General features: G+C 39.3%; 1 protein-coding gene across 1 annotated transcript; it reads right to left on the bottom strand.

The window, feature by feature from the left end:
* Positions 1-9,724: 9,724 nt before the first annotated feature.
* LOC103839807 (N6-mAMP deaminase) lies at positions 9,725-12,000 on the bottom strand. Its single transcript, XM_009116292.3, has 11 exons — positions 11,792-12,000; positions 11,574-11,644; positions 11,397-11,488; positions 11,239-11,298; positions 10,958-11,170; positions 10,808-10,884; positions 10,672-10,741; positions 10,485-10,598; positions 10,351-10,417; positions 10,159-10,263; positions 9,725-10,069 (listed from the first exon to the last, which is right to left on the bottom strand). The coding sequence occupies exons 1-11, from the start codon at positions 11,866-11,868 to the stop codon at positions 9,948-9,950; spliced, it is 1,068 nt and encodes a 355-aa protein (XP_009114540.1). The 5' UTR covers positions 11,869-12,000; the 3' UTR covers positions 9,725-9,947.
* Positions 12,001-14,577: the final 2,577 nt, after the last annotated feature.

Raw genomic sequence — 14,577 nt, 5'->3', positions numbered from 1 at the left:
TAGCGTTAGACGTACCAGGATTGATCATCTAGCCTCAAAATTTGAAAACCTACGCATGGAGGATGATGAATCAATTGGAAGTTTCATTTCAAAGATCAGCTCTATATCTAATGAAGCATCTGTGCTTGGCAAGAAGTACAATGAAAAGAAACTTGTGAAGAAGCTTCTGAGATGTCTTCCAGCTCGATTTGAAGCCTATAAAGCTGTTCTGAAAATTGCTGTCAACACTGACGAGATGAAGTTCGATCAACTAGCAGGGATTCTGAAGGTACATGACCTTGAGCGAGTGGAAGAAAGTCCTAAAAGTCAGAAGGGGATTGCATTCTCAGCTGATACACAAGAAGTCGATCGAGTCAAGCGAATTGAGGACAACATGGTCCTCATGGCTAAGAATTTCAACAAGATGATTAAGAGAGTTGAAAAAGGACAGAGCCGCTCGAACAATAGATTCCAGAACAGAGACACTGAACGAACCTCCAACCAGAATTCAAGGAACGATTCAGGTCGAGGAAATCGCAGAAAGGACCTACAATGCCATGAATGTGAAGGTTATGGTCACTATCGCAACGAATGTCCTCTGACAAAGAGAAAGGAGTTAAAATGCATTGAGTGCAAAGGATATGGTCACACCAGAAGTGAATGCCCCAACAACCTCAAAAAGGACAAGTCCCTTATCTGCTTCAGCGACACTGAGTCAGAAAGTGATGAGGATAACGATGAACTGCTCCTAAACTTTGTAGCATTAGTCAGCAAAGACGACAAACCTGAAATCATCTCAAGTTCAGATTCGGAGTCAGATACTGAACAAGATGCAGACGAGGTATCTACAGACATCAAAACAGAATATCGAGTTCTATTTGACAAATTCACTGAACTGAGTTTAGAGAATCTACAACTGATCAAGGATAGAGCGATGTTAAAGGCTCAAGTAAACATTCTGGAGCTGGAACAACCTGAAACAAAAGTCAGTCAGAACTCGACTGAATTAGTCGAAGAGAAGAAGAACGACCTGTCTGCCCTTGAGAAAACTATCTCCAATCAAGCTTACAATCTGAAGAATCTGGAAATCAGATACGATCAAACTCAACACTTACTGAGTGAAGAAATGGAGAAGAGTCGGTTACTGCAACGAGAACTCAGTGACAACTACAAGAAGTTGAGAATGCTCAATACAGGCTCCAACACTCTGGACCACATTCTGAATCAAGGGCAGTCCCCTGCAATCAACCGAGGACTCGGATATCAAGGAACAACGTCTCAGACTGATGATCACACAAAAGGCATCAAATTTGTGAAGAGCTCACAGCAGTCTGTACCAACTGATCATCAGGTAGTTGCACCATCCAAAGCTGATAAAAGAGATCAAATTCAGAGAAAAGTAATTCCTCGACAGAATGTATGTCTGTTCTGTTGCAAACCAGGACACAAGGTTTCAAACTGCTTCTTTCGCAGACGCCAACATCAACGGGCATGGTCTCTGAACAAATGTTTTCTTGAACAAACCAGAGTAGGATGTGTGTGGATAGCCAAGACAGATCTTTATCCAAACTATGGAAACAGAGTTTCTCTTAAACTCAACTCTGTAGAAGAGGGTGCCAAATCGCCAGTCAGTACTCAAAGGGAAGGCAAAGCCATCATGTGCAACTCAGCGTTCATGCAAGACTGGGCCTCAACTGAAGAGGATTCAGTGTCACATTCAGACTGCGATATGACACTCTCCGATGATGAGGACAGTAGCGAAGAACTGTCATACACGGTCAACTCAAGACCCATAGTAGCTGGAGTCGCTTATACCTCCACTGACAACTCTGTAACCACTGAAGTTCCATGGTACTTTGATAGTGGTTGCTCAAGACACATGACCGGAACACTGAGTTGCTTGGATAAAGTGGAATACATCAAAGGAGGAAAGGTCACATTTGGTGATGGTGGCTATGGAAAATCCGAGGTGTAGGAAACACTAACAGAGCAGACTTACCTAACCTCATAAACGTGTACTTTGTGGATGGACTGAAAGCCAATCTTATTAGTGTGAGCCAGCTCTGCGATGAAGGACTTCAAGTCATCTTTGATAAGAAGGAGTGTCGTGCAGTTAACGAAAAAGGAACCATAGTCTTGGTGGGGTTTCGATCAGAAAACAACTGCTACATGTGGAAACCCTCAAACCAATGCATGTCAGCTAAAGAATCTCAAAGTGACCTCTGGCATAAGAAACTAGGACACATGAACACTAATGGCCTATCCAGATTGGTACGCGCAGAGGTAGTAAGAGGAGTGCCAATGCTCGAGGATATCTCAGACAACGTATGTGGAGCGTGTTGCAAAGGTAAACAAATCAAGGTTCAACACAAGCAGGTATCTCAGATTAACTCGAAACAAGTTTGTGAGCTTATTCATATGGATCTTATGGGTCCGATAACTCCTAACAGTGTTGCTGGAAAGCAATACATCTTTGTACTTGTTGATGATTTTTCCAGGTTCACTTGGGTTAGGTTCCTGAAACACAAGTCAGACGCAATTGATAGCTTTCGAATTCTGGCGCTACAACTCAAACAAGAGAAGGGTGGCATAGTTCAAATTCGAAGTGATCATGGAGGTGAGTTTCAGAACAAGGACTTTGACACTTTCTGCCAGAGTCAAGGCATTCAACACCAGTATGCTGCACCAAGGACTCCCCAACAAAATGGGATTGTAGAACGGAAAAATCGAACCCTTCAAGAAATGGCAAGAGCCATGCTCGCTGGAAACAACGTTCCATCTGGATTCTGGGCTGAAGCTGTTAACACAGCATGCTATATCATCAATAGAGTGTATGTAAAACCAAGGACGAAGACAACGCCATATGAAATCTTCAAAGGAAAGACTCCTAACCTGAGTTTCTGTCATGTCTTTGGATGCCTATGTTACATCTTGAATGACAAAGACAACCTAGGCAAGTTCGATGCCAAGAGTGACGTGGGGATGTTTCTCGGTTACTCTACAAACAGCTCAGCCTTTCGAGTTTACAATTCAAGGACCAAGCTAATTGATGACAAAGTCAACGTGGTGTTTGATGATCGAATGGAATTTTATCAGACTGATGCAGCTCAAAGAAATGTATGTGTCACACCTGATGCAGCGATTGACATTAACCCCATCACTACACCAACACCTGACGTAACCCCTGAGATTGACGACCAGATCCTACCTTCCTCAGTCACGGTTCACAAAAATCACTCCCCAGATGATGTCATTGGAGGAGTACTCGATGATAGAGTGACTCGCAAGAAACAAATTGACTTCAAGGGGATGGTCAAACTCGCATGCTTTCTGGTAGAGATGGCGAGAACAGACTGCTTCATCTCACAAATTGAACCAAGGAACATTCAAGAAGCATTGGATGATGAATTCTGGACTGCATCAATGCATGAGGAAATGGACCAGTTCATCAGACTTCAAGTCTGGGACTTAGTACCAAGGCCAACAGATGCGAATGTGATTGGTACTAAATGGCTGCACAAGAACAAAACTGATGAGAATGGGAATGTCGTCAGAAACAAGTCAAGACTAGTAGCACAGGGCTACTCCCAGATTGAAGGCATTGACTTTGATGAGACTTTCGCTCCTGTGGCACGACTCGAGGCCATACGTCTACTGTTCGGCATTGCCTGCAAACTGAGAATCAAGCTGTACCAAATGGACGTTAAAAGCGCGTTTCTAAATGGGGTACTCCAGGAAGAAGTGTATGTAACACAGCCTAAAGGATTTGAGGATCCTCACTTCCCGAATCATGTGTACAAGCTGAAAAAAGCACTTTATGGCCTGAAGCAAGCTCCGAGGGCATGGTATGAGCGACTAACTCAATTCCTGACCGAGACAGGTTTTAAGAGAGGAGGGGTTGACAAGACACTGTTCATCCAGGAAATAGACTCACATATTCTGGTCATCCAAGTCTACGTCGATGACATCATATTTGGGAGCACATCCAAGTACCTTGTCAAGGAGTTTGTGAAAACCATGACTAAAGAATTTGAGATGAGCATGGTAGGTGAGTTAACATACTTCCTTGGTCTACAAATCAAGCAAATGGACGATGGAATATTCGTGACTCAAAGCACCTACGCGAAAAATCTGATTAAACGATTCGGCATGGTAACCTGCAAGACTGCAAGAACACCTATGAGCACGACCACCAAGCTCTCACGTGACGAGGACGGCAGAAAGGTGGATGAGAAACTGTACAGAGCCATGATCGGTAGTCTTCTTTACCTCACTGCAAGTCGCCCTGACCTATGCCTGAGCGTAGGGATCTGTGCTCGCTATCAAGCCTCTCCGAAGGAATCACACATGAATGCTGTAAAACGAGTGATCAAATATGTGAAAGGAACCCTGAATTTTGGCCTGCACTATACCTTTGAAACTAACCTTAATCTTGCAGGGTATTGTGATGCAGACTGGGCAGGGTGTGTAGATGACAGAAGAAGCACATCAGGAGGCTGCTTCTTTCTAGGTAACAACATGGTCTCATGGCACAGCAAGAAACAGAATTGCGTCTCCCTATCAACAGCTGAGGCTGAATATATAGCGTTAGGAAGCTGCTGCACTCAACTCCTGTGGATGCGACAAATGCTTGTTGACTATGGGTATGTCTCTGACCCTATGTTAGTTCACTGTGACAACATGAGTGCCATTAACTTAACTAAGAATCCTGTGCAACACTCTCGCACTAAGCATGTTGACCTTAGACACCACTTTGTGAGAGAATTGGTAGAACTGAAACTTGTGATCATTGAACATGTCTCATCTGAAAATCAATTAGCAGATATCTTCACTAAACCTCTCGACTTCAACACCTTTCTGGGACTCAGAAAGGCGTTTGGAATTGTCGACCTATAATCACCTCACCCATAATGTCCTATGGGGGTAGATAAGCTCAGATAGTAGTAAGCTCACCTCAAGTCACCCCTCTCAAAACCTTGTATCAACAATTTGTTGGAAGTCATAATCTGAGCTGTTCTTAGCTATCTTGGTCACGAGACTCTACTGTGAAGGACACTCATCTTGGATCAGGATGCCAAAACATTCTGAGCTGAGCACTGATCACTGTCTGGATTGAGTCAAGAAACACAGAAACGTCAGACAAAGTGTCACATTCTAGAATAACCGTGTGAAAGGCCTAAAAGGAAGAACACTCGTCCTGGAACAGGGTGTCACAACACTCTGTATCTAAGACGATCACTGTTCGGATTAGGCAAAATCAGATATTAGTGTGACACTCATCATGGATCAGGGTGCCACAACACTCTGCATCTGTAATGCTCTTTGCCCTACTAAGACGTTGATTTTGGAAAAAGAAAAAAAAAAAAAAAAAGGGCCTTATAGGTTCCCATTGTAGAGGCAGAGATGGGAGCACAATGCTGTGACTTGAAGTGTTTCTAAAGTGTGACCAAGCTAAGCGACTGATCTAGTTTCCAGCAAAACTTCTAGTGAACTATTCTGTGTCAGCTACTCGGCTGAGCAAGCTACAGAGTGGAGTTGAATCATTGCTTTTCATTCGCTTATTTTTGACTTGAGTTTATCTGAATCTGTCTGAGCTAGCCGTATCTTTTCCCATGGGACGTTGAATAGTTGTATATATTTTGCACTAGATAAATTCTCGACAATCATGTCACGATGATCACAGAAACCAGTCCTATTACTCTCTACATATGTGTCTCGCTTAAAAATGCATTAGGATTTCTTGGTATAAAGGTGAATATTGGGCCCAAATGTCATTTGTGAAACAAGCTTATGGGTCAGTGAGATGGGCCTAAACAAGCTAAAACGCTACTTAAACGCTAAGGGTTTTCAGCTCAGTTGCCACACTCCAAACCAAGAAACCCCACAGCTCTCTCTCATCCCAACGAGCAACATGCAACCTCGGAGAAGCTCGCGATTGAGACAATCACTGGAGACTCAAAGCTCTCTGCTATCCCCGATCAACCCAGGTTCATCATCGTGTCAGCGGAAATCCTCACGCAAGCGTCTCCGCCGCCCCACGCCGGCTACTCCGCCACTCCCGGAACCTGAGGTTGAATCTCTCTCTGAGGATAACACAGATGATAACGATTCCGACGGATCTCTTGAAGAAGCCACCTCTGACGATACTCAAGAGGAACAACGAGACGAGTTTCTTCCAAAAGGACCAAGATACGAGGAGAGTCGCCAACAGTTCCAGATCCTGATTCAAACCAACCCCGCGCTTCTCCGACCATCCAGGGCACCAATCAACTCTCGCTTTGCTACGGTGGAAGCAACTGAAAGGTATCGGGATCTGAAGAACAGGAAGTTTCTTGTTCAGTATCGTCTTCCTGTAGACGAAGAGAATCTTCAAGATGTCAAGAAGGTGATTATGGACTCAGGCCTGATTTACACGGTCATTGACTCTGACCCGTTCAAACCAAGCGTGATAAGACAGTTCATCGCAAATCTGGTGGATGCCGAGCCTAGAGGAGATGGAGTTGCAGTCTATGTCAAAGGCTCCCTGGTGAACTTCTCTCCAAGCCTGATCAACTCTTTGTATCTCATTCCAGCATGTGAGGAGGATCCTGACTGGTCAACCTATAACATGGATCGAGTGTGTACGTTTCTGACAAACAAGCGAATCCGCCGCTGGGAAGATATGAACTCCAAGTTTCTCACTGCCACAAATCAAGTACTGTACAAACTTGTTTGTGCTAACTGGATCCCAACCACAAGCTACACAGCTATGAACCCAGAGCGTCTTCGATTCATCTACATGCTCTACCATGACCGTAAATTTGACTTCGGAAAGCTTGTCTACAACCAGATCATGGCAATGGCTGAGAACACGAGAACCGAACGCACTCGAAGAATCATCTTCCCCAACCTGATTCAGCAAGTGTTGCTGTTCCAACGCAACGTTCCTCCGGACTCTGACGATGAGGAATTCACTGGCTTGCCAAAGAAAGTAGTCAAAGACAAGAAGGCAGGCTTAGGGTCTGGAACCGAGTCTAGGTCGCCTAACCTTGAAGAAGACATTGAGCATGCTATAGCTGGTCTCAAGGCCATCAGCATGCGTCTTAGGAGTAAGATGATCTAGAGGAGTTGAAATAACTAATGTTGCATCAGTACTAATGTGATTTTATCTTAATGTGCATCTATGCAGGGGGAGAATACCCACATCAGCAGCAGAATGGAGACAGTGATGGTGGAAGTGACTGAGGGAACGCCATTTGTAGTCGATTCATCTATAGGCTCAAATTTTCATGTGTTTGAATTGTCTCATAATTGATCGGGAGACAATGAGCTTATTGGATGTATTTTGGTAGTTAGGGTGAACTTCTCGATTATGGTTTTAAGTTGTGTTCCAGGTTGTGTAATATCCTAGGGTTGTATCAAAGACTATTATCTGATTTGAATTCATGGTTTGAATGGATTGTTGGGTCTATTTTTCAACCATAGCATATCTCCTGTTAACAATGGTTTTGCAGGTAGCATAGAGTGTCACATTCAGATAAAAAGGGGGAGAATGTTAGCTCCAGGAAAGGAGCTGGTTCAATGCAAAAACAGAGCATGTGTTACATGACTCACTTGGTATGTGAGATACCGGTTCAAAGTGGTTATGAGCTGATGACGTGGAGACATCGGCTTAGAAGATCTTTGCTGTGGTGATAAGCTTGAGAAGATCTGCTGTTAGCTTAATATTAGGAGATGAGAATATTATGTAACAGAGTATATAACTGTGACTAGATAGGAGATTTAGGTCACGGTTTTAGAGATTGAAAAGAGCAAGTGTAAGAGGCTGTTCAACACTGGCTCGCGTGGGTACAATTGGTGTAGTTCGATCACCAGTTGGTTAGTTGGATAGATTAAGGATTGGTCCGTCACAAGTCAGTATTGACGTTGTATAAATCGGATTAGACAGGTCTTGTAAGATTGTCTAAGAAATTCTTAATAAAACAAGTTGTGTTGTGGAAACGTGGTTCAGTTCTTATACTTTGGTATCCGTTTGATCTTTCATCTTCTTCGTTACAGGAATCACATCTGGATGACTATATTTTGACAAGAATGACTATATTTTAATTCAGTTTTTACAGTATCTAGAGTAGTACTACATCTTTTTTACAAATAGATCTCTATGTCCCTGATTGTGCAGACAAAATTGAATATAAAGATAATTTACAACGTTAGCAATGTTTGACAATGGAATTTACAATAACTAAGAATCAATGCCAAAAAGCATAAAATAACAATTTGGAAAATGGTTGAAGAAAGTTGGAGGCTAGGGCGACAACGTCTAGAAAACCAAACAAAAATAAAATAAAAGGTCTAAGTATGAGGTAAGATGAATTGTCTTGTCTTAGAAGTCGAGAGACAATATTAATAAATAAATAATGAAAGGAAAATAGTTATAAGAAGGTCTAAGTATGGCTGGATTCAAAGTTGAGAAGCAAAATGTGAGAAGGTACCCAAACTCATTTGTATGCAATGTCAGTCCAATAAAATAGATAGTAGATGAACTATGCTGACTAATTATAGGGAGATTTGAAGACCAGAAAAAGAGATACATTTGAATGAGTACTAAGAGAACAGGGCTGAAACAACTTCAAAGACATTGATAACATAGTAAATTCAAGTGAAAGCCATTAGTTGTCTATAACAAATATAGAAATGTTACAAATTAAAATCGTAAAATTTAATAGAAAAATATATAGAAAAGTTAACATTGACTTTCTCTTATTTTATAAGATAGAAAGGTTTAATGGTATAATGCAAATTGGACTAGCGAAAAGATTTAAGAAAATGTACAAATTACCAAAATTGTGTTATAAAAACACATTATTTATCTTCTTTTTTAATTCATTTTCAAGTAATTATACTTGAAATTTTATCACATATATTGATATTTCATTGAAATTATGTATTTAAAAAATTTATTTTATAAAAATATGATAACAAAAAACACCGCAGCGTAGCACGGATAATCACCTAGTATATCTAATGTTGGTTCGATAGAAGCAGGGTCTGATTTAAAAATTTTGGAGGTTTTAAATATTTTTTAAAATTTTTTTTTTATAATTTGGAAGCAGATGCTTATATAAAAAAGTTCCAGAATTTTTAAAGACCAAGTTAATGTTTCACTAGTGTTTGGCCCATGTGAAAGTTTGATTGTAGCAAATATAACTCATTTGACAACAGATGACACAAAAAAAAAAACTCATTTGACAAAAAAAAAATTATCGAATTTTGAAAAAATTTCTAGGACAACATTTTTTAAATTTATGTCAAAATTAAAAGATAAAAATACATTTATCCGGTAGAGTTAATTAATCTATATTTAGAGTTTAAAATCAACTGGTAGAGCTTTGAAAATAGAATTTCAAATTTAAAAAGTAAAAATTAAATTCTCAAAAGAAAGATAGATTATTTTGGTTATTTTCTTAAGTAGTGACAAAAACTTAAAAAAAATTATTCGAGAGAATTGCCATAGAATTTTTCGTGTCATAATTGCTTTTAAATATAATTTTGAAGATAGTATAGCATCATCTTGAACTTTTTCATTTATACAAAACCAACAAAAAATATTCCAGAGCTGGAAGTTACGAATATTAATTTCATCATGGTAATTTAGCAGACTATGGACTTGCAAAAAATTTGCAGTAATGATATTATTAGTCATAGCCTCTAATATATAAATCTACTGTTCATACGAGAATTCATCTAAATTCTTTGATATTGCATCAATTTGAACAAACTCTGCATTAACTATAAAACAATACATACAGTACAAACAAGAACAGAGACTGAAAAATAAGAACAATTAAAAGTTAAAAAGTTCATATACTGATTGTAAAATATTAGTAACAATGGAAATACCGTATGTTATCAATTCCAATGAACCAAACCACATTTCCTTCATTTGGTACGAACGCAATCAAACCAGGTAAACCGGTAAAAGCAGAACACTAAACATACTCTGGCGAGGCTGAATCAAAAATCAACCCAAGTTGTTGCTTAACTTCATCTTCTGCAAACGTTGCGTCTATGCCTGATTTAGCCAACGCAAATGTTTCTCTTTTACCAAGACCTTCAAAGATATTCAACCACAAGAACACAGTGAGATTCTTAAACATGTAGTTTCTTTGTAGCAGTCTCAAGAATCAGAAAAGAACTCACCAAAGGAACGAACAGCGAGAGAGTACTCGTTGGAGAGGGTAGTGGAGAACACTCCAAAATCATCAGTGCATATAATCAACGGATGCTTTGCCTTGTAGAGATCAGCTGTTACATCAAAGATTCAAGCTCATGTCACTTCAATGCATAAAAAAAAAAGAAACAAAGCAGCAGGGTAAACAGAAAGTCTTTAACCAAAATGGTGTATATCGATTGAAGATATGGATTTGGTTATAATGTTGGATGATAGACATATCTCCACCTGCACAAATTAAATGAGTATGTTACACTGTTAGAAGATTATACAATTGTAACCACTAATCTGTTACCGGAATCCGGAAAGATTTCAATTTTTCCCAGTCTTGATCTTTGAAGAAACAAGCATGGCCAACTCGATGCGGTTTGAAATCAAGCATTGCTTGGATCTCTTTCGGATTAGGGACCTGCAATGCACTAAGATGAAGTAAGTAGTAGACAATCTTTACTAAAAGAACACATTTGAAGACAGGTTAGTACCTCCCCACAGTGAAGAGTGATGTAAAGATCATTGTCTTTAGCAAACTGTAACGCAGGTAGGAAGGTGCTCCTACAAGAACATGAGAGATGTTAGACTGAAACAAAGGACTAAGAAGAAGAAATTTTACAAGCCTACCATTCTCCAACAAGAGGGTTCCCAGAGAGATCGATACCAACAACACCGACATTTCTCATCTCCAATGCGAGCTTAACCTTAAAGAGAAAAAGGATAATGTTTTTATTTGGTAATTTTAAAAGCTTTCAGAGTAGTTTTACAACAACTTACAGTCTCCATTGCGGACTCTGTTGTCTCTCTACGGTCAATACTAAGAAGAAGTCTAACATAAATCTTCTTTCTTCCAACTCCATCACACGAGTTGTGTAGTTTCTCAGAATCAGGCGCGGCAACAAACTCAACATCGACTTCACTGATAGATCTCAGACCTTTGATAACCGCTTCCATGTAAGAACGTTTACTCATACCTATCGAATCATTCCTCTACAAACAAAAACAAGTTTTATTTTTATTTTTTTGCAATGTAAGAACATCTAATAAGATTGTGTTACCTTTGGAGTTGTACGTAACTCGAGGTAAACCACATTCTCCAAAGCAAAGTCTTGTACAACCTTTGTCAAAGAGAAAATAAGTCAAAGTCTTTAGTCTAAAACCAAACCAAAAGCTAATACTAATGCAAGAGATTGAAGTTAGTGTTTTTTTTTCTTACTTCTCGAGTGATTCTTGTCACTGTTTGGTGATCAGTGGTGATCATATGGATCAAATCAAACAACTTGAACACCTCATCCAGAGATCGATCATCTTCAAACACCAAACAAAAACGAGGGAAGGTTTCATTTTTTTTTTCAAATTATCAGACCAAACATAGGTTCTGAAACAGACTTACTTTTCTGAATGACATCTTCAACATCAGAGAACACTATAACCCCTTTCTCACCAAGAACCCTAGCAAGCTCTCTGTCAAAATTAAACGAAAACCCATCAAAAATAAAACCTCAAAATCTAATTTTTAAACAAAATTCTCGTAATTGATCAGTGCAATTGCAGATACGAAGAACAACGCTTAGTAAGATGGAGCGAAACATCGAAATCTACGGGACTTACAGGAGAGTGGTGTCTCTGATGGAGCCGTTGAGGTGAGCATGAAGCTCGATCTTGGGCATTGGATGTATCCATTCCATTTTTTTGTTGGTTTCTGTCTAGTAGAGAAGAGAAGAGAGAGTGACACAGTGCAGAGATAAGACGTTTCTATAAGGAAGCAAACACAGAGACGTAAGTTTATGGTTTTAAATAGGCCTGCGAAATTTAACCAAACCGACTTAAATTTTTTTGTTTTCGGTTCAGATTCGGTTATGCGTTGAACCGTTCGGCAAGTTTATTATAAGAAAAACTCAGATATCGGTTTGAATCGGTTCAGTCATTAGTTAGATCGGTGTTACATAAAAACAAATTATAGTGATTTATACTAAACCAAACTGAAATCATATTCTACAACTTTGAAAAACTAATTGAATTAAATCAAAATAACTACGTTTAATCAAGTTAATTGAAATTTAACCAAAGTAAACCAGAATCTATTCAAAAACTGAGAATTTCAATTTGATTCGGTATTTTTTTTTTTTTGGACATTGAGCTAACCAATAATCAAATCAAACCAATTTTTTACTCGGTTCAATTCAATATTATTCTGAAACCAAACTAACCGAAATTTCGAATTACTAAACCAATTTAACCGTTCAAACTGAAGTCACATGCCTACTTTAAAAGCCTATATAACTTTTGCCTCACAAGTCAAAAAGTAAGTCAAAACCAAAATAATTTTAGGGCTAAAAGTACATTTTCCTACGCCGAAAGTTGCACTGACTAAGAGCACCTCCATCGGGGAGTACTTAGCCCAAGCTCCCTAACAAAACTGAATTAAAATAAATAAAAAAGCCCAAATTAATGCAGTACCGCTCTCTAAACTGGGCTTTGTAGTATCGGTTGGGACCTCTATCGTGGCGCCTTGTCATTGGCCAGCGCATCAATGCTCTCTCTCTCCTTCGTCGCGAGAAAGCCAAAGGCTATCATTCTCGACTTCTCCGTCTTCTCTCTACGCGATCTCGGCGACCTCCGCGTCTCTCTCGTTATCAGCGTCTGAGAATCGAACCTCGTCGTCTCTCTGTCCAACCTCGTCGTCTCTCTGTCCAACCTCGTCGTCTCTGTCTCCACTTCTCCGTCTTCTCTCTCGGTGACTTTCATTCTGGAGAACTCCGTCTTCTCGGTCGGTGATCTCGTTCTCGGCGTCTCTGAAGCGAATCGCGTCGTCTCTCTTGTCTCGTCGTCCCTATCTCGACCCCTGTTCGTCTCTCTGTCGAAGCTCGTCGTCTCTGTCTCCACTTCTCCGTCTTCTCTCCCGGTGACTTTCATTCTCGACTTCTCCGTCATGTCGCTCGGTTATCTCGTTCTCGTCGTCTCTCTGTCAAGTCTCGTCCTTTCTCGAACCTCGTCGACTCTCTCTCGAACCTCGTCTGGAATCTCGACTCCATCTCCTTATCGGTAAGAAATCATCCCTTGTCTTTTAAAATTGATGTCGATGGTGATTTTTTGATAATACTGAGGATGGTGAAGTCTGTTAGATTACTAGTACATTTGTTTCTGGAAATCGATATGCTTAAGGTTAAGTTTTCCTCAGTTTTGTATAAGTTAGCGATGGTGGGAATGATTGTTTGTGGAATCAAAAAGCTTAATATAATTAGTATCTGAATTGTGCTTCACATGATCAGATGAAGCTTTGACGTTTTTTGTTTTAGTTTGCGTTTTATCTCATTACAGAGAACAAGCTTTTAATTATACTTTGTTTGTTGGTTGTGTGAGGGTTGAGGATGTGCGTGGAATAAAGGCAACGGAACATTGCTCAAGATGATCACATCGAAGCTTCTGTCTTTCATTTCACAATGGAGAAGAGGTAAATTATATTTCCTGTCTAAGTAGATTTACCTGTAAGTGGTTGAGAATTAAATGAACTTAAGTTTTGATATTTAGGTTGCGTGGTTGATTTAGTGTTAGGTATACATATTGATTCTCTTCCCATTAAAACTTTGACAACTTTAAATTTTTCCAACTTAAAATCTTTAAACATCATTAAAACTTGGCATTTATACTTGCCATTATAACTTCAACAACAAAAAACTTTTACGATTATAAAACTTTTCATTCTTCTTTCCTTCTCCAAAGCTATTGCCTGCGTCTTTCCTTCTCCAAAGCTTGTTCTTTCTCTCTTTAGATTCTCTTATGGATCCTTATACTCAACAATGTAGCTTTCAAAATCTCTTCAACAGTCAAACTCCAAACTTTTAATATTTTGTCACGGTTCTACCTGGTCCGACCAATTGTCATAGTTGATCTATTATACAGGGAGACAAACACAAAAGTATCGAAAGATAGAATTGAGAGCACCTCACATGCTGAAGCAGAACAACATATGTTATGTTTGCAGAGTGATATATTAATTTCACGTGTACATTTAATAAAGTAAAGACCAATGATAAAAGACTCTTGGAGTGAATTAGTTGAAGTGATGGAAAACGTAGTGACATGAGAAATTTTACATTTTGCTTGTTTGCTAGAACGTCAAAATCATTTTTTGTTTCAGAGTTTAGACATAAGACTATGCATGCTATTCAAAATCAAAACCAATTTCTTTATAGCAACATTAATTTTAAAACGCTACTAGGTTTGATTAATAGCGCACTAAAACCAGCTGATTCTGAAATTTTGGAGATCGTAGACGATTTAGTAAATATTTTAATAGTTTGAGGACTTGAATTTTTTATACAAATTTTAGGGTCTATGTATATATAAAAAAATTTAAAAATTTTAGAGACCTAAAATGAATGTTTCATAGACTT

The sequence above is a fragment of the Brassica rapa genome, chromosome A09, assembly GCF_000309985.2.
Source record: "Brassica rapa cultivar Chiifu-401-42 chromosome A09, CAAS_Brap_v3.01, whole genome shotgun sequence".
Classification (NCBI taxonomy): domain Eukaryota; kingdom Viridiplantae; phylum Streptophyta; class Magnoliopsida; order Brassicales; family Brassicaceae; genus Brassica; species Brassica rapa.
The sequence above is the reverse complement of the archived record's forward strand: the minus strand, read 5'-3'. Positions and strand labels throughout refer to the sequence as shown.